The 19793-nt window shown below is 41.0% G+C and overlaps 2 protein-coding genes across 3 annotated transcripts in view; one reads left to right on the top strand and one right to left on the bottom strand.

Moving 5' to 3' along the window:
• Positions 1–26: 26 nt before the first annotated feature.
• Positions 27–7634, bottom strand: LOC108426768 (leucine-rich repeat-containing protein 27). Of its 2 annotated transcripts, none has more exons than XM_017696490.2 (10): positions 7096–7634; positions 6750–6880; positions 6533–6591; positions 5113–5286; positions 4187–4415; positions 3789–3923; positions 2898–3003; positions 1019–1170; positions 594–720; positions 27–307 (listed from the first exon to the last, which is right to left on the bottom strand). In XM_017696490.2, exons 1-10 carry the CDS (start codon positions 7306–7308, stop codon positions 200–202), a joined length of 1434 nt encoding a protein of 477 aa, XP_017551979.2. In that variant the 5' UTR covers positions 7309–7634; the 3' UTR covers positions 27–199. The 2 variants fall into 2 exon arrangements, with proteins under 2 accessions (XP_017551979.2, XP_037394791.1); XM_037538894.1 differs by having other exon boundaries at positions 7085–7119.
• Positions 7635–10412: 2778 nt separating this feature from the next.
• LOC108426853 (serine/threonine-protein kinase 32C) overlaps positions 10413–19793 on the top strand; it is a 119229-nt gene continuing 109848 nt past the window's right edge. Inside the window, exon 1 of the mRNA XM_017696649.2 lies at positions 10413–10786. Coding sequence (XP_017552138.1) covers positions 10705–10786 — 82 coding nt within the window. The 5' untranslated portion in view covers positions 10413–10704. The remainder of the gene's footprint in view (positions 10787–19793) is intronic.

Genomic DNA, 19793 nt, shown 5'->3' with positions numbered 1-19793 from the left:
AGATAATAATGGAAAACGCGCCACACTGTGGTCAAACAGAAAAACATCTTTATGGACGTTGAAAGGGTCATAGACAATTGACAGTATGCAAAGTTTCATCATTCAAATGAGCAAATCCAGACATACCACAGTAACAGATTGCTTTGTGATGGCCTGTAATGCTAAATCCTGTCCAGGTGGCAGGAAAGCTAGTGGCTTGTTATTTATTGTATGATCCTGAAAAGCTCTCCCCAGTGAAGGCGCTGAATCGGTACTCAAGGTCTCGCTGCCGTCTCCTTTCTGCAAGCTCCAGCTGCAACTGTTTTACCTGACAGAGAGAAAATAAGAAGCTCTTCAAATGTGCATCACTGCCAAACTATGCCATCATTACCTAAAGCAATGCACAACTTCAATAATTCAAATAATAAAAAAATAGGCATTTCTAGAAACAAAAGCATGTGCACATATATTCTAATGTTCATATTTTCTCTTTTTACTCAGCTCTTCTAACTATTAAATCCTGTCGGTGCTGCCCCCCCTCCTCTCTCCTCTCTGCATGCATTAGAATTGATCAGACACCTCACAGAACTATGTATCCTAGCTGGGGATCTCACCTCCTCGATCTCCTGAGCGGCTGCCTGGGCCTCCACCCCAGGGGGCCCTCTGGGCCTCCTGTGTCTCTCTTGCATCATTTGAACATGATTTCTGATGCGCTGCTCCAGATCTCGGTCACGTGCCACTCTTAGGACATACACCAAATAACAGATGAAAACTCTGTACTGACTGTACAGCTTTAAGTGCGACATTCAATGTTATGTCATGTACACTTTCATTATGTGGACAGGCTAATTTCAGTTTATTTTCAGGTACATTTATTTCAGCACTAAAACAAGACAAATGAAATGGGAGCCAACCTGACAACTCAGTCAATACAACCATATTTGTAATCACAATCCTGACCACAAGATGTCAGTATGTTTCAACTCATTTTCTTATGTCTGTTTAATCAGGGAGGGACAGCCATTAACTTTAACTGTACCTGGCCTCTTCTGTTTCTTTATGGTAGCTGGATGACCTCTGTGGTCTCTGTAGGGTGTTCAGGGCATCACTGTTTGACTTGTGGGACAGGGCTTCACCACTGTCTCTCTCACTGTAGGAGGCGTCAGCACTATATTGAGTATTTTTCATATTCTAGACAAACAGTTGGAGATAGAAAAGAATCATTCAGGGTGTCATATATAACACCATAAAGAAGGAATAATTTGGCTACATGGCCCACAACTGTGAGAATCCATTGGGGTTCTGTGTAATAATATTTTCTCTGACGTGTGGTTTGGCTGCTAATAATTGAAGGGGCTGTCAACTCAATTGGAGATATAAAAAAAAACTCATACATTTCTTGATCACTGATCACAATCCTAGAATCCAGATATAGTTCGAAGCTAATAGAACTGCCCGGTTTGATCAGGGCTGTGTGGGCGTTTTAGACCGCATGGTGATTGGCAACATAAACAAACCCCATGACAGCAGACACTCTATTATACACTGACACCCAACATCTTTTCTTTGGCAGAAGCCAGACTGTCTCTGTGTGAGATATCAGATTACGGAGGTAAACTGACATTCATCCGGGAGTCACTGTTAGTGGCTAATACAGGAGTTTGTAACCCACTGTGCAAACAGTGATGTTGGAATTTGGCCAACACATAATGCAAACACTGTTAGGACTTGCTAAATTTTAGTTCTGAGGCCAGACATTTATCATAGATGGCAAATCAATCAAGCACTGTGAGATTGGACCTTTTTCATCTTTGTGTTACTGGAAACCAAAACAGATGAATGAAGGATAACAGGAAGGGCTAACTGAATAAAAAGAAATAGAAATGGTTTAGCCCAGTGCTATAAGTGCTAGCTAGTCAGCTCGTTCACTGGCAGTTAAGAAACTTAAGTTAGTTTGCTTGGGGAGGGTTGTAGCAAAGAGTAGCAGATGAAAAAATCTGGTAAAAAGGAATCAGATCTTATTCCAACGCCACCTCACTCGATTCACATCAAATAGAGGAATCAAGAATCTCGCAACTGAAATGACCAACACTGTTCCCTGTTTGACAGTTAACAGTAAAGTCATAGACTCATGCAGGAACCTAGAAAAATCAGAACCTGATTTTTTTTTTTACATTTTTTAGTATTATAAGGAAGTTGAAGTTGATAGTTCAGTTTTAGGCTCAGTGGCCACTTGCATGAAACATTTTGGCATCTCGTAGTTTTACCTTTACCTTAAGTGAGCTTAATCAAATCTCTTCAGGGAACATTTTAAATGAAAATGGAAAAAAAAAAACATTATAAATTTTAGGGCAAATTTAAATGTCCAATTTAAATTTTGGCACTTTGGTTTTTGACAGTTATGTTAAATTCACAGCTTTAAATGTATCCATAGGCATTTACAAATATTCAAGATGTTTTATGCAAGTGGTCATTCACTACCTGCTCAGGTGTTTTCGTGTAATGCTGTAACGATGTGTTTTTGTGGCTTCAAATGAAAGGTTTTTCTATGTTATAGATGCTTTGTGTTCATCTGTGTGAGAGACTGAGATTACCAGTTGGACAGGGGTCTGTTTTTGGCTGCTGCAGGAGAACTGACTCTGCTCACTGGGGACAGAGAGAGCTCTTGCTAGCTTGGTCTGTGGCTGCCTGAGACTGGGCGAGTCTGAGCTCGGAGGAAGAGTGCTGCGACATTATCTTTCTCAGAGTTTCAGAGGTTATTAAAAAAACACTGCAGTAACTTTTACTATTACATGTACGTAAAATACTGGGCTATGAGAGAAGAGTCACTTGTCTATTTGATGTATTGGGATGCATGTGCTTCTCTAATGACATGAGTTGTGGAAGCTTTTAGGGGAGACAGCAGAATGTGGTTCTACCTCATCTCTCTGCAGCCTCTCTCTCCTGTCCTGCTTCTGTTCCAGTATCTTCCTCTCCTGCATGATTCTGGCCTGGTTTCTCCACTCCCGCAACAGCTCCTCATCTCTGACATGCACACAGATCCCAGCAGTGAGAAGCATAGTGCAGTTATTTAAATGCATATGGATATACACGTTACATTTTACATGTGTTTATGAGGCTTTCAATTAAGGCTGGGCAATAGGACAGTATTTATTGTTATTGTGATCATTTACATCACCGGCTTTACGAAGCATATCATGGACCTTGTCAGTACTTATAGAACACTGACGAACTGCATGTTTCATTACAAAGAGAGCATTATGTATTTATTTGGAATTAGTGCAGCGCAGGATGTGAAATTTGAATAAAAATATGGGACTTGTCTGTTCCAACATCATGAAAATTACTGCAAGGATCATATTATATTTCTGCCATATCACCCACCTCTACTTGAAATGGAGTTTTTAAGTCGCTACAACATTTCTTTACATACTTCATAATGCTAGGCTGCTTTCTCCGTTGCTTGCACCTCCTCACATTTGACATTATACAGCCCTGCTTTCTGAAACTGCAACATCAGATTCATCACGTAAGATCAAATCCCTCCCTGCATCTGTGCTATTAGCTAAAAGCTCTGTCTGCCAGAGTGAGATACATCAAGGGCTTGAGGTAAACGCCCTACTAGACTGCAATCAGCTCTCATTTGTCAGTCACTCTGTTGAGCTAAGAGCATGACTCAATTCTACTTAGTTTACCTTGTATGACTCTGAATTTGCAATAAAAGGCAAAGAGATCTTGTATACTCCTCATAATCATTATCCAGCATATAGCTGCTTTCCATTAAAATGAAGCAGAGTCCTCAAACTTACTTCCTTCTTTGTTCTAGCATGGCTTGTTTTTCCTTCAACTCTTTCATGGCTGCCAATCTCCTTTCCTCTGATCTCTTCCAGCATTGCGCATCAGATGGAAGAAGCGCCGGGAACATTCCTCCCATCTCTTGAGTCCTATATGAAAGCCATTGCGAAACGTTTTGTAATTTTTATGATATGAATGCTCTTCTTACCCTTGCTGATCAAAAGAACAGTTCAGTCACAACAGTAACAATAAATTAAAGTGAATAGCCACCAATACACATTACACAAATGACATCATGGAAACTGGTGGTTTGCTTCCAGTCACTGTTAGCCATGTTAGCACATTTGTTCAGTCTGCCACTTTAAATCAATGGCCTGTCATCTTGTGAACTTTTCAACTCAGTTTCATTTACCTCCTGGTGGACAAAGGATGAGATCTGTCGCCCCCTGCTGCTCTTAGGTGGCGTGGCGACTGAATTTCAGGCGTAAGGTAGCCTAAATCTGCCCTCTCCATCTGGATCATTCTCTGCTGGAGCTCCTGGAAGCGGTGAAGGTCGCTGTCATTGGCCTCCTCTCCCAGGTCCACACTGGCCTGGAGCACCTCAGACAGTGGCAGCCTCTCCACAACAGGCATGTCTGACGCTGGAAGTGAGCAGAAATGAGAATCAGTATGCAAATGTATGCAGCCACAGAGAGAAGACTGGCTTGATTTGACCTCTCAGGTCACCAAGTAGCTATGCTTGACTCCAGCTGCTAAAACGTGAGGTGAAAGGCGATCTATTCTGAACTGTAATTCTAGCAGCACTACAATAAACATCCATTGAACCAGAGAGCGGCACGACACATAGTAATCCAATATAAAAAGATAGAAGCTTAAAGCCTTCCCACTGAGGTTTTCACAGCAGCAAATCGATCATTTTCTATACAGCTGCAGCAGTACCCCTCGTTTGAACTGGATTAGGATGTAGAAGCAAACTGTGACCCCAGCATCTTTCCTCTGCAACATATAATTAGTTTAGGGACATGTTTACCACTTGCACGCCTGATTACCAGAAGATAACATCATCCCACAGAGGGATGGCGGGAGTGCCAGGGGTTATCGATCATTTTCATCCAGCTAAAAATATTACAGGGTCGCGCTGCACCAAAGCTGGCCGAGCCGCACGCGCCGTCTCCAAGGGAACAGAAGTCACACCACTGAAGCAGAACCAGGGCAAGGAGCTATTTTTGAGGCAGGCCGTCCTTTTTATGCAAAGCCACAGATGGTAAGGGACAACACACACACGTTTAGATGCAAACACGTGTACACACATACGCACACAGGTATGGAACTATTCACCTTCACTTGGCCAGCACGCTGGCAGGGTGTTGTGCACGCTGAGGGGCCGCTGAGCCACGGCTTTGCGCCGCAGGAACTGCAGGATGTGAGCAAGACCCTGCTGCAGGATGTCCTGTGACGGGAAGGAGACAGGACAGTTCCTCAGACTTAGAGCTCTCAGCGTGATCACATTACCTGCAAGAAAAGATGAGGAGTTAGGAACAAGAGCCGAATTCTAAACAAGTAACAAGGATCTTACAAGTTCCAACAACCAGTCAAAGGAGTTAGCTTACTCAGGGAGAAATGTCTTGTATTATGAGTTACACAATATGACCATCATGACTTTATTCCCTATTCACTGATTGCTCACGATTTTTCAGACAGTGAGGGACCAGAGAGATATAACCATGGAAGCAGGAGTGGACAGAGACCAAGGCATCCAGCTCCTCTGTAACAGATTAGCTATTGATTTTCTTACTGGTGAACCATTGTTCTCAACAACTTGCAACCATTAGGACTTCAGAAATATTATATATTGTCGTTATTATTTTATATATTATTTATTGAACATTTGTGTATTTTATCATCATTATATTGTCACATCCCTTAATGATGGAAAAATCACTGTAATGTTTGGTTGGTTGTGGCTTATTGCATTTTTACTCTTCATAATTCAAGAGAGCTAAAGCTGACTGTTGTATGAAAAGCATGAAAGCTGTATGTCATGCCTCACTGTGTCCCTATGTAATTCCCTGGCCTGTTGTAAATGAACCATGGTCCTCGTTTCCAAACATGAGTCCTCGTTCAAACTTCTGTTAACCAACAATTTGTTTTAAATATCAATTAACTCAAAAGTATTAAAGATTAAGTGACCCTTATTAGTCCTACAACGGGGAAATTTCACCTCCACATTTAACCCATCCGTGAAGTGAAACACCACGTACACTCTAGTGAGCACACACACACTAGGGGGCAGTGAGCACACTTGCCCGGAGCGGTGGGCAGCCCAATCCACAGCGCCCAGGGAGCAGTTAGGGGTTAGGTGTTTTGCTCAAGGACACCTCAGTCATGTGCTGTCGGCTCTGGGGATTGAACCAGCAACCTTCCAGTCACAAGGCTGGCTCCCTAACCTCCAGCCCATGACTTGATATGCAGACATATACTACAGGTTTGAGGCCTAGCATGCTGGACTATATGAAAGCTACACAAGACCAAACAATATATTTAATCCTAGGAAGGCTTAGTAAAACAGATTAAAACATAATTGCACTACATGAGCCCTGCGATGGACTGGCGACCTGTCCAGGGTGTATCCTGCCTTCCGCCCAATGACCGCTGGGATAGGCTCCAGCACCCCTCCGCGACCCTAAGGGAGAAGCGGCTTAGAAAATGTGTGTGTGTGTGTGTGTGTGTGCGCGCACTACATGATGTTAGCACATACCCAATTCTACAGGAAGTTCTGTAACAGGGTTACCCTCCAGCAGCAACGTTTTCAAGCATCTGAAAGAAGCAAATAAAAACATGATGCCTAATCAGGTTTAAAAGGAAAGGTGTAAAAGCATAAACACAAATGAGCTGACATTCAAGGTCTTTCTAATAATGACTAAGTCAAGTACATATCCTAAATTGCTTGTTATTTTAACAGTTGCATACTATACCTGTGTTGACCAATATCAGCAGGAATACCAGTGAGCTGGTTATTTCTCAGGTCCAGCCAAACCAAATTTGGCAGGCTGGTGAACATATTTTCAGGAAGACTGGGAATCCTGTTGCCTTCAAGATATAAATTCTGGCCAGCAAAGGAAGATGAAAGAAAAAAAGTGCAGTACCAGGCAAACCAACATTGTCCTACAGATATGTTTAGAACATATGTTCATGTTAATCTTAATATATAGGAATCTAACCCTAAACCCAGCAAACAAAGGTGTGAAAACATCATTATCGTGTTCATAAGCTTATCCGTGTAGTTGAATACAAGATCTTGCAGTCTTACCAAAGCCGTACCTTAAGTTCAGTGCACTTTAAAGCATAGTCTGGTATGTCCTTCAGGCTCTGTCTGCTCAGATAAAGGGTGTGGGATGTGACATCTTCGCCGGGCTGCTTTGAAGGATCCTCTTCTTGACTCGGAGAGCTTTTTCTGCTGGGCGATTTTTCCGCACTGTCACCGCAGTCCAGACTCAGGTGGAGGTCATTCATGTCTTCTTCCAGGGCTCTCATGGCTGCTTTCACATAACGTTATCTGTCCACCTCATTACGGCTGCTAAGCGCCGACCAGCATGCTGTCCACTGCCATTCTGTGTACTTGAAACTGTTGTTTGGAAGAACAGAAACAACGCACTGACGGACAGTCAGCGAGCCGGACGAACTCAGGTCAGGCTGCGTGCAGCGAAGCGAACTGCGGCTTCATCAGTTCGACGCTCAAATCTCAACGTTTTAAACAGACTTTGGGAAAATATTTTAAACGGTGTACTTTTTTTTTAAATGCCCTCGTTTCCACCGCTCATAACGTGCCCACGTTGCTCGCCCGACGTGAAGTTGGGAACGGTTACTATGGTGACGCCTCAAGAAAATGAAACAAAAACTACGGGGCGCGGCGGGAGCCAAAAAAGAGCCAACGGTCACGTGGTTTTCGCTTGCGAGAAATGAGCCTGCGGAAATGAAACGGGCGAATAATAATTTCTCCCATGTCATATGAAAATGAGCTTCAAGGGAAGAAGTGTATATGAAGTAGTTTCACCGTGAGTAACTGTTGTTCATCAAAAACGGCTTTGTAAGACCAAAACGCTTTTTAACTGCGGGAAAATTCAAAATTGTACTCATTGAGGAATTATGAGAGGGTGTGCTGGGTATTATGGGAAAGGATTAAGTAGGCAGCAGCTGCTACAACCATACTAAACAGTTTGTCAAAAATAGTACACTCTCAGCCAAAAATGTACCAGGACTGTCACTGGGGTGATCCCCTCAAGGGTACGTCTTCAGTGCCTTCAGTTAGGGAACATCCATTTACCAGATTCCATAAAACTTACATGTTTTTTGAAGTTCTGCTGCCTCCACACACTCAGTCTTACCTCCTTTTTATTTCAGGGTTCTGTTAGGTTACGGAAAGGGACAAATATGTACCTTTGCCCTGGGAAAAACGTATTTATTGGATCGGTACCTTTGTATCTTTTATTCTGACAGTGTAGACCAACATTGGATGCCCATTTATTAAGACAGTACAGTATGAACAGTATAGTGTGTGTACAGTATGTACACTCACCAGCCACTTTATTAGGTACATCTTGCTAGTAAAAGGTTGGATCCACTTTTGCCTTCAGAACTGCCTTAATTCTTCATGGCATACTTTCAACAAGGTGTTGGAAACGTTCCTCAGACATTTTGGTTATTTGAGTTACTGTTGCCTTTCTGTCATCTGGAACCAGTCTGCCCATTCTCCTCTGACCTCTCACATCAACAAGGCATTTTCGTCCACACAACTGCCGCTCACTGGATATTTCCTCTTTTTCAGACCATTCTCTGTAAACCCTAGAGATGGTTGTGCGTGAAGATCCCAGCAGATCAGCAGTTTCTGAAATACTCAGACCAGACCATCTGGCACCAACAACCACGTACCTAATAAAGTGGCCGGTGAGTGTATATCCAGTATGTTAACTAGGTATTATAAAGTTTTAGGTAAAATAGGACAGACAGTTAGGAATAGGACAGTACGCTTGATTAATAGAGTAAATCCAACATACTTTACACTCTAAAAAAGATGGTTCTTCAAAGTTCTTTAGTAAAGAAAATCATTCCATGAAGAACCACGAGCACTCAAAGAACTCTCTGCATGATTAAATGTTTTTTTCAGACTGATGCAGGATGTGGTTATAGAACCTTTTTGAAAAAGGTTCTAAATAGCATCCGACAGGGTTCTTCACCAGTGGCATCCTGTATAAATAAAAATAATGCGTTGTCATAACTTAGTAAGGCGTGAGAATGAGATGATTAAGTCATGGCCGCAACTTAATCCTATCATTCCTACTAAATTTGTGGCCACGCAAAGCTGTTATCTTGAGATAATGAGTTAATTATCTTATGATCTCAAGATGACAAAGCTGTTATCTTGAGATAATGAGTTAATTATCTTATGATCTCAAGATGACAAAGTTGTTATCTTAAAATACCAATTTAATTGTCGTGTGATCTCAAGATCACAAAGCTGTTATCTTGAGTTAACAAGTTGATTATGTTGTAATCTGAAAAGGCAATGTTATCTGTGATAATGAGTTAACTATCTTGTGATCTCAAGATGACAAAGTTAGCTTGAGATAATAAGTTAATTACCTTGTGATCTGAAGATGACAGAATTGTTATCTTGTAGATAACGAGTTAATTATCTCGTGATCTGAAGATAACAAAGTTGTTATCTTGAGATAACGGGTCAACTGTCTTGTGATCTCAAGGGATAGATAGATAGATAGATAGATAGATAGATAGATAGATAGATAGATAGATAGATAGATAGATAGATAGATAGATAGATAGAACTTTATTCATCTCACAGGGAAATTGCGGTGTTTAAGTAGCAACACATATAATTACACATAAACTTACATACACTATGCCGACAAATAGAAAACAGAAATAAATCTACATATAAGTTACAGTACAAGAGAAATAAAATAAAGTATACAAGCACATCTATTTCCATATTTACATGGTATATGAGACAGATTCACTGTATTTACAGTACAGCAGGCACTGAATGGTACGAGGTAGTCTAACAGCACATATAAAGTTGTTATCTTGAGACAACGACTTAATTATGTTGTGATCTGAAGATGGCAAAGCTGTTATCTTGAGATCTCAAGATAATTAACTAGTCATCTTAAGGTAACAATCCTGAAAATGATAGCAACAGCTCCTGGCCTCTCCGGACTTCTGTACTATATACCGAAGCACGCTGATTTGAATGAGCTTCGATTCAAATGTGACACAGCATTTCATTCATATTTATAACCGACGGGCTCATTTTAATCAGGCAGATTAAACGCCGCTTCTCGTTTTCTTTCACTCGTCTACAAAGAGGACGGCTGAAACGGAGATAAACAGGCTTGTGGCGAGATGTGTCATAATCATAATACCATAATGCACCCGTACGTGTGAAAGAAGCAGGGCTGATGAAGAGTTTTGATGCAGTGATCTGCCGCCCCCTACTCCTCTTACAGTGGACTCGGGGGGGGCAGCCTGAGCACGAGGATGAACTGGGTTAAAGTCTCTCCAGCAGCAGGGGGTGAGAGAGAGAGAGAGAGAGAGAGAGAGAGAGAGAGAGAGAGAGAGAGAGAGAGAGAGAGAGGCTGCACGTGCGTCACACAGCGCGAGCTCCAGAGCCCAGCCAAAGACAGCAGACAAACGCACCGGCCACCGCACTTCATTCCCAGTTAGCTCCGCCCTTCTTCCCGTAGCTCTTCCCGTGCGCCTTTTTGTTGTTGTTGTTGTTGGTGTTGGTTTTTATCGCTCGTAGTAGCCAAAGTGCTGGAAAGGGCGTGATTCTCGACATGCTCGCGCTCGGAGCTTAGCGGCATCAAAGCACAGCGAGTAGCGCACGAGGCGAGGAATGCCATCTGAGCATCAATGTTTCACTGGGGCAAGTGGAAGAAGAGGATGGGCGCCAACAGCTCCTCCAAGAGACCGGTCTTCGACGAGAAAGAGGATGGTGAGTGCAGCCCCAACTCCTGCACACACAGCTGACCGAGCAGTGCCCGGCGCCGCGCGTGCAGCCTGACTGCTTTCCACCGCACGCGAACTCTTTGAAGTTCCGTAGAGGGCAGCTCCACCGATATTTCACCAATTCTGCATAATTGCGTGGTTAACATGTCAACGAAGTAATTCAGAGTGATTGGTTCTAGAGGAACTTAGAGCCAGCATTGCTCGCAGTGATAGTAATAGGAACCAGACGTCCCCGTCTGAAAGCTCCCTCACAGAAACTATTGCCTGAAATGGCTGTGAATCTGGTGAGTCTGATGTCTGTGATATTGTATGATAAAGTTTTGGAAAACTTCCTTTTTCAGGTTGACCATTATTGTGCCATCATCAGTGTTCCATGGCAAAAGCTCAGGAGCCGTATAGGTTCACTGGCGGATTTGAATAGAGAATAAAATGGCTATATTTGCAATCTAGACATCATGACTCCTGGTTCCTATCACCGCCACTGTAAAGAAATCTGAGTCTGTAAGTGAACAATTTCACATCAAATCAATCTAAATGACTTTCTTTACATCTCAATAACTCAATTATAGACATTTGGAAAAATCTGTGGATTTCCTCTTTAAAGCAGCCTGTGCATTCACTTTGTATCTTTAGAGCCGTAACAAATTCAAGCGCAATTACAGCCAGTGCAGTTTCCCTAAATGTAGGGATGTCTTCACCCATTTATTTGCACCAAATCTAAAGTCTGGAACTTTATCCAGTTAGCACGTTAGGCTGCTTTTCGAAGGCGTGCTTTTCCTCATCACAAAATGATGAGCTCAACTGTTCCAACTTCTCTGACTGCAGTGATCTTAGTCTGAATAAATATCCTCAGTGCACTTGACCAGAAACATGTATCATTACATTAACGTTTCATACTGTTTGTGTTACTATTCACTGTCCTCTTGTTCACTGTCTCCTTACTAGAGATTAGTTCTGTTATTACATTACATAATGTGGTATTAAGAACAAGCATAGTTTGATTTCCACCCCCTTGATTTCTCATGAGTAGGCACATTTAGCTCTACTTTTAGTCTCTGCAATGATGCATAACTACTTATTAGAAGTAAATTGCATGCATGTATTTTGGGGGGAGAAAATCATTCCAGCTGAATTATCTGGCAGTTAATTGATTCATTAAGAGGGATTAGGTAAATCCGAAGAAACAGCGGCTCTTGAGGAACATACAGACTGATAATGCTGGAAGAGCATATTTAAGCTATGACTGAGGGACAGTCTACTCATGTGCTTAAGTCAAAGCGTCCTGCTGATTCGTGTTTCACTCACAAGCTGTATCCATGCGGCCAGAGTAAAAATTCAGATTTTGTCTCCAAAGTCCGGAAAATGAGGTCAGATCGCTTTAGATTTTTGATCATATGACTTGACTGGAGAGAGAAACATCCAGACGGAAGATTCATGGGGAGAAAACTGTAATGACCCATTTAGTTACAGTATGCACTCAAAGCTTAATACTCTTTCCTGGTCTTTAGAAATCTATATATCTGTGCATATAAGGGTGAGTCATCTTGTACATACAGACATGTGACTGCATGTACGCTGTACATGAGGAAGCACTGTCCATGTACGAGAAGAAACATGCAGCAGTAGAGAGGATGCAGTCGCATATTCGAGCCAAGACAAATCCAAGGTCTCAGGGACATTTTGCTCCTTTATGTATGTGTATCTTTGTCTAAGCAGCCTGAATGAGCTTCTTGAAAATCAACATTCTTAAAGGCAGAATAAAGCTGCTGTTTCTAGTTGCAGATGTCTGCCGTGAAGCCCTGCTTTTGTTCAAAGTATCCAGTGAAGTATCATGTACAAAATAGTGTTTTGGTTCAGTGTTATGGCCTCGGAAAACACTGGAAGCTCCTAGATGGAAAGAGCCGGTGCTGTTCTCACAGCAACAGTATGCAGTAAAAATTGCATAACAGGTGGGACTGCTCTGCTACAAGGCTAGCGCTGATTTCACCCCAGTTCTACTTTCTTTGATGTTGTACAGGCAGAAAAGTGATTACTCCTCATGTTCCATACATAAAAGAGGGCAAAAAAGGATGCGATATGTCTCTAGTGGTGGAAAGATCACACAGCTTTCTTCACTAAAGTGCATGTGTGGGCTTTGGTCATTAGGCTTGTGCTGCTTGTGCTGAGAGAGGAATTGCCTGGTTTTATAAGAGTATCTGCCTTTGGCCTTTGGAGATGGCGTATGGCCCATATTAGGCCCTAATGATAGTGGTGCTCGGCAGATAGGGCTCTGCCATAATCCAGTTGTCAGGTTGATGTACTATCATGGCTGTCAAATGGCTAATTCAACAGATTGTTTGGTTTAGACAGAGAGATCCTTCAGGCTGTGGTTTCTAAGACCAGAGAGGTTGTTAGCGGTTTGTTACAGACAGGATCATACTCAGAACCATTATGGACAAATTGCTGGATCATAAACACTTGACGACTTTGCTGTTGCTGTGCAGCAGGATGGTCCATCTGCAGTGGCCTGGTTTCCAGTGATGACTGACACTGTAAGGGTACAAGGAACCTGGAAACCTTATCTGACCCTTGTTTAATGCTGCGGAAGGTTGTTATTGAAGATGGAGCTAAAAAAGAATGTTTTATTTCATAGTATTGAACTGAAAGAAAATGATTATCTAATGATTTCCAAAGCCATAAGTGGCTGGGGCAAGAAATGAATATGCTATGTCTATGCATGTATTCATATCTATAAGTTCATAGAAAGAGACATCCACACATGGTCTAAGTCAGGATTCTCAAACCAGTTCTCAGGGCCTGGCAGCAGGTAGATGTTTCAGTCTAGCCGGCTCCCAGTACACCTAAAGCAGGTATTTGGAACTCTTAATGGCTTGGTTCAGGTGTGCTGGGAGTCAGTGAAGAGCAAGAAGTGTGATCTCCTCTGGGGGGCCCTGAGGACTATGTTGAGAAAACTGACCTAAGCAGTTGTTGCAGTTGTTCCCCCATCCCTCTGTCTTTCAATTTCTTGCTCTTTGTATTTTCACCTTGTGACGCACCTGTCATCTTAGGCTAGGCCTTTGTGCTGGCTCCAAATGGCATTCATGGATCTTGTGCCCCTTATAGAGTTGTGCGAGTGTACGGAAAGAGCATCTGTAGATAGCAGAATGTAAAGTCTGTACCGCAGCATAAAGTTCAGTATTATGGAGTCAGCTGAACTCAGTGTTCAGAGAGCATGCAGTTTTTCTTGTAATGGCAAATTCAGCTTCAGGGAGTGAAAGAGAGGAAAGATGCGACATGTTTTCATACAGTGCAGTCTATACATAACTGGACACAATTTCTGCTCACAGTTTCACTCTGTGATCCAGCACATTCTTTTGAAATGAAAAAAGACTGAGGGCATTTGACTGAACTCTAGTTTTTACAGTCTTATTTTAAACAATCTTCGTGTTTTTAAAAGCAACTGGACAATAGACAGCACAGTCATTACATGTTATTGCATCATTAGGTCATGTACTAGAGAGATAGCGAGAGGTGTAGTGTTCTTTATAGATGAGGCATTTGTGGAATCTGGTGCTGTTGTCATCATAGGGGTCCAAGCACTTTGAGCCTTATGGCACCAGTACAGGCCTTTTAACACATAGAGCACAAATGATTGTGAGTTTTTAGAATGGCCTCAATTTGCAATCACCTTTGAAGAGAGATCCTAACAGGAGATGTTTGCCAAATTTTTTACACATTGACTTTCGTATGGTAAGCAATAGGTTACTTTAAACAAACATTTCTAAATACAGAGAAAACTAAAGATACATTTTTTTGATATGGCTTGAATTACAATAATTGTTAGACTCAATGAACTCAATCTCTCTCTATAATGTTCATCTTTCAAAGGTACCCATTTCTGGTCCTGATCTACCAGACTGCGGAGTTTAGCTCCAGCCCTTATATAACACACCTGATCCAATTAGTAGATGCCTTCAGAGGCATCTGAAAAATTAGACACAGGGGTGTTGGATCTGACCTCTCCCAGATGGTCGATCTCCAGTACCAAGGTTCCCTCTGTTCTACAGCAATTACCTGTTTCCCCTATATGAAAACATCATAATGCTTCATTTTCATTTAAAATAACTAATAACTAACTAATAATCATTTTCCTAAGGTAAATGTTTCACACCTCTGGACCCAGTACAAAGGATTGCTTTCTGAATTTGTCCCATTTTTGACTGCTTACAAATTTGCATATCTATATTCAATGGTTGTGAATATTATTAGCCCCATGATTCAATTTTACCATTTCTGCTGCCAAATAATATGTGTATAATGTGAATAATATATACAAATATATAAATATTGTGAGTATTTATAGAGGTCTTTTGTAGACATTTATGCTCCCTGACCAGGAACTGTGACACCATTACAGCCCCACCTAAAAAAATCCTAGAATCACCAGCAATGTCACACTTATTACATAATCACCTAATTGCGACTATTTGAAGAATTAATTGAGATGGTCACAGTTCTGTAAGCTGACTACAGTTATTTTTCACAGTTGTTAGATTTCATATTTGTATTATGCTGCAACAAATAGAATGTTAATTGAGTGCATTGAGTTGAGGCAAATAAATTTTAATAAAAGAAAGCAACAAATGCATTCTTTGAGATGTATCATGGGACAAAAATTGTTTATTTGTTGGCTATATAGCTAATTCTAACATTGTCAACATGGATGTAAGCAGAAAGAGTGATTTTCTTATATTTTTCTTGTTTTCTCAGGAAAAAATGGAGCTTTGCTCAACACTACATGTGATTCTGGGTAACTGTAGCCAATAGTTTGGTGTAACCAGTATTAGCTACTGTGGAAAAACTGCTATGAAGTAAGATGGCTAACCCGGCAGTTTGGCCAGTTCAGGCTTTTACTTTAATAGTTTAGGCTGGTACTTTAATAATAGCATATAGTCTTTAATTGCCCATATCATAGAAACATGTCCATTACATTTTGTGAAATAACAAGAGCTGATATGGTGTGTAAACACAAACATACCATTTACACCCAAGTCCACACAGCCCAGAGGTCTGCCTATAGACATGCACTCCCAGCCTGACATGTGCTGCCAGCCTATTAATGATGTCAGTGGATGCTTTGCCACAACAATGTTTTATCGGTTTGATGAGCAAAATTTGCTTTGTTATACTGATAACCCTGCCGAAAAAAGAAGCAGCCAAATGTTGACGTGCCGTTGGACTGCTTCTGCTACTGTGGCAGGGAGTGCATGTGCACATGACGTAACTGAGGCTGAGAGTGCATCTGGCTGAGAGTACATGTCTGCAGCTAGACTCTAATGCCAACAGTGCAACTTTACAGGAGAAGGCAAAAACATTCTTTATTTTTAGTGCGAGCTGAAGTAAAGAGATTTTTCCAAGCTATTTTGGAGCATTTCTGATAATTCCTTATGAAATTTTTCACACAGCGTTAAAGCAGCCTCTGAGCTCAAATGATGTAGAAAAATTAAAATCAGATAAAAAAGACAGCAATAATATGAAAACTGCAAAAACTGCTTTGGATTGACTGTTTTTGTATTGTCATGAAAGTCAATGCATTTACATTTTTCCATCTATTCAGCCTGCAGCAGAGCAATTTATCTCCACCCACTCATGGTGAAGTTATGAGGAGTGTTTCAGACCAGACATCTTTTTGAATGAAGCAATACAAGGCAGCCAATCAGAACACAGCTTGTTACATATATTAGTCTTAAAGGCACAGTAACATAAACAGCCTGTTTAATTCTAAGCAATTAAGAGAGTCATGTAAACATGAATTGTGACTGTTCTTGGTACATAAAACAATACAAACTGTGTACCTCAGGGGCAAAAAAATATAAGAAATATGTAAGATATGGCTACTTTAAGCTTAAAAGTGGGGAACTTTAAACCAAAAGCATGGGGCTTGTGAAGTGCCTGAGGATCAGTTAGATGAATCAAAAGCAGCCAAGCATTCATGTGCTGTGTACAACAGAACCACAGCTAACTGATAGTCTAGTGCACCTCATTCACCGTTCAGACCTGAATATAGAAGATGTGGATAATCTGGTCTTCTTTACCAGAACAAGTAATTTGTAGAAAATAACTGCAGTACATATTGCATCCACGATATTGGTCACAAAAATCGCTATTAGATACTTACCCCCCCAAATCGTTTAAGCTTAATCTCAGATTGTTTCACAACTTCAGATCTCTCTCTTGTTTTCGTCTCTCATATTAACTTTAATTAACTCTCTGAATTAGATTCTTTGTCTCACTTTTTCCCCTTGTTAGATCACACACACACACACACACACAGACACACACACACAGAGGGAGGGAGGGAGAGACAGAGCGAGAGCTGCCTTTCTCAGCGTGTTGTTTTTCCCTCCTCTCTCGTGTCCGTGCTGTGCTGCTCTCTTTCTGTTGGCCTCTGGCAGCATTTCTGTCTCCAGCTCTTCACACTCCTCTCCCCCCTCTGCCACCACACACGCACTGTGCTGAGACTGAACAGCTCATTATGTAAACCAAGAGCACATAAGTAAATAAATGGTCCAAAAAAGAGTCAATATATTCAAGATTGTTGTTTTTATGATAAGACATCTACATCTAACACTGAGTGACTGCAGCCAGATAGTTGCCTTCTTTAGTCAGCTGGGTGTCCTTATTACAGTCCACTGCAGAACTGGCCACAAACCACCAGATTTGGGAACATGGACCATATTGTAGAGATTGCAACTCGTGTTTATTTCTTTCTTTGATAGCTGTGTTTATACATGCGTACCATTCCATATTGTTGTTTTTAGAGAAAATCATTGTGCGACTTAATTTAGTCTAAACAAACAGTGATAACAAGCAAAAACTACAGTCCATTTCAGAATCAACCAGAACCCATCAAATATGGGAACATGCTCTATGTTATCTCTTTGAAATGAATATTTTGAAACCTTAAACATGCAGTAATTTCACACACACACAGAATACACATTAATTACTCTCATTGCTATGCAAACAATGCAGCTTTCACCTCTTTTCTTCTGAGTTCATTAAATGAGTACTCTGCTGAAGGCCCATTATCTTATAATGAAATTCATGCACTGCTCTTCAGGTCAAGGCAAGAATTTTCTAATGCATTCCTGTGAGGCTGCGTCAGCAGGGGTCAGGCTCGCAAATTACACTACCTACTATCCAAGCCGATGCATTTGCCCATTAACTGAGGGCTTTAGAAAAGAACTGCTGGTGGTGTTTTTAATTGAGTTAGACAACAGCAGGAGTGTCATTGACCTCATTGTTTATAGATGGCCATCTTTGCCATTCATACCATTCTCCTTGACATGTTCACCATGGCCCAATGTGAAATGACTCTTATCTGTATAGTGAAAGAAATGCTGTACTGCATACTACAGTCTTTAAAGTCTCCCACACACTACATTGACAGTGTAAACAGGGCCTGATCAACCAATGTCTTTGATACAGTATGCAGCAGAAGCTGGCCATATGATGATTTAAACAGTCATAACAGCTGCAGAGCTGCAGGAGGAAGAGCACACAGAGAGCTATTTATCCATGAGAAAGGTGAATACTCATGTGTAGATGAAAGCATCTGAAACTCAAACTAAGCAGTTCAGCAGATGGTTAACTGTTATATTAATGAGCTAACTGGTTAATTCAGTAGGTAAAATATTTATTGAATGGTTTGCTCTATATATCTACAGCACACAAAGTAAAAAAGGTTACCTGAATATCTGTTGGGTGCTTAGTTTGTCCGTAGTCCATGCGTAGACTTGACCTGAAGTCATTGTGGAATAAAATCCTGTTGTTAGCTTGATGCTATCATATAATGAAGAATCTCAGTCTCCCACTGTTATAAATGAGCATTCTCATCGCAAGTATATTTGGGAAACGGAGGCTGCTAATAGAGTAACAGCATGTTCATAATGACTAAATGATACAGTTCAGTCTATGCAGTGTTTTAGATATTGATAAAGCACTGCTACTAGTAGTTTATTCTACGTGGTAGTTTATGTTGGAGCAGCTTCACAGCTCTTGGTCTCAGAGCCCTGTGACAGGTTCTCAACTCCAGTCCTAACTGCCAGCAGTCCTGTGTGATAAAGACACACAGTGAACATCATTATGTGCCCTTTTTAATGATTGATTTACTGTTAATATTGCATTGTAAAACCATGATAAAGGGTTAGGTCATTTTCATTATGTTTTTTTTTTTTTTTTTTAAATATTGGTGCATGCCTAATCATGAATTTAGTCAGTGGCCAGTTAGAGAGACCAGACCAGTTAGAGAGACAAAAATGTCCCACCAAATATAATTTTCCTCCTGTTCTTAAAAAGTATACTTTATAAAAAAACACTTTTGCCCTGTTTTAGCTGTTTCACTGGTGTCTTTTGTCCATTATAGCTTCTTTTGTTAAACAAAATATTGTGTACTGTCAAAGTTTCCTGAAGTGTTGTGATATTTTTTTCCTCATCGCCCGTCCTTAGTGCGCAGTCAGTGCAGTGCATTGTTGTGTACATGAATTATAGGCGGTCATTGTCTGACTTAAGTGCTTAAAGCTCTTATGTAAGATGTTCTTGTTAAAATTGAGAGTCAGGAGAGAAAAAATGTCTCTGTGCTGCTGCGAGCGCCCTGTAAAGCCTGAAACAATAACAATAATAATGCATTAGCATAAAATGTGCAGGCTCAGCAAGACGATTTAGCTCGATGTCTAGGTCTCAAATGTAAAATCAGCTGTACGCTGATGAAGATGTGAGGACAATACTAGCTATTTCACTTCTATCCTCAGAAGACACGTCTTTAAGCAAGTTTTGACAGATCTTTCTTTGAATGCTATTTCAACACACTCCCAGTCATTAAATTCATCTGCTTGGGGAAGGGTTCCGAAGTACAACTGACGTCACTGCTTGTTGCATGCAATTACACATTTCTCCCAGAGAGGTTTCCAAGTCTCAAAGTTTATATAGTGTAGCTTTAACAAAAGATTTTT

Source organism: Pygocentrus nattereri, chromosome 5 (genome assembly GCF_015220715.1).
Source record: "Pygocentrus nattereri isolate fPygNat1 chromosome 5, fPygNat1.pri, whole genome shotgun sequence".
NCBI classification, from domain to species: Eukaryota; Metazoa; Chordata; class Actinopteri; order Characiformes; family Serrasalmidae; genus Pygocentrus; species Pygocentrus nattereri.
This window is presented reverse-complemented; position numbering and strand designations above follow the sequence as displayed.

Excerpts from the sequence above, each read along its gene's own strand:
- LOC108426768 (XM_017696490.2), bottom strand. The coding sequence starts at position 7,308 with ATGAGAGCCCTGGAAGAAGACATGAATGACCTCCACCTGAGTCTGGAC. Across the intron at positions 6,592-6,749 it reads GCTGATATTGGTCAACACAG|ATGCTTGAAAACGTTGCTGC; the intron begins GTATAGTATGCA and ends TGCTTCTTTCAG. Across the intron at positions 308-593 it reads CCGCTCAGGAGATCGAGGAG|GTAAAACAGTTGCAGCTGGA; the intron begins GTGAGATCCCCA and ends TCTCTCTGTCAG.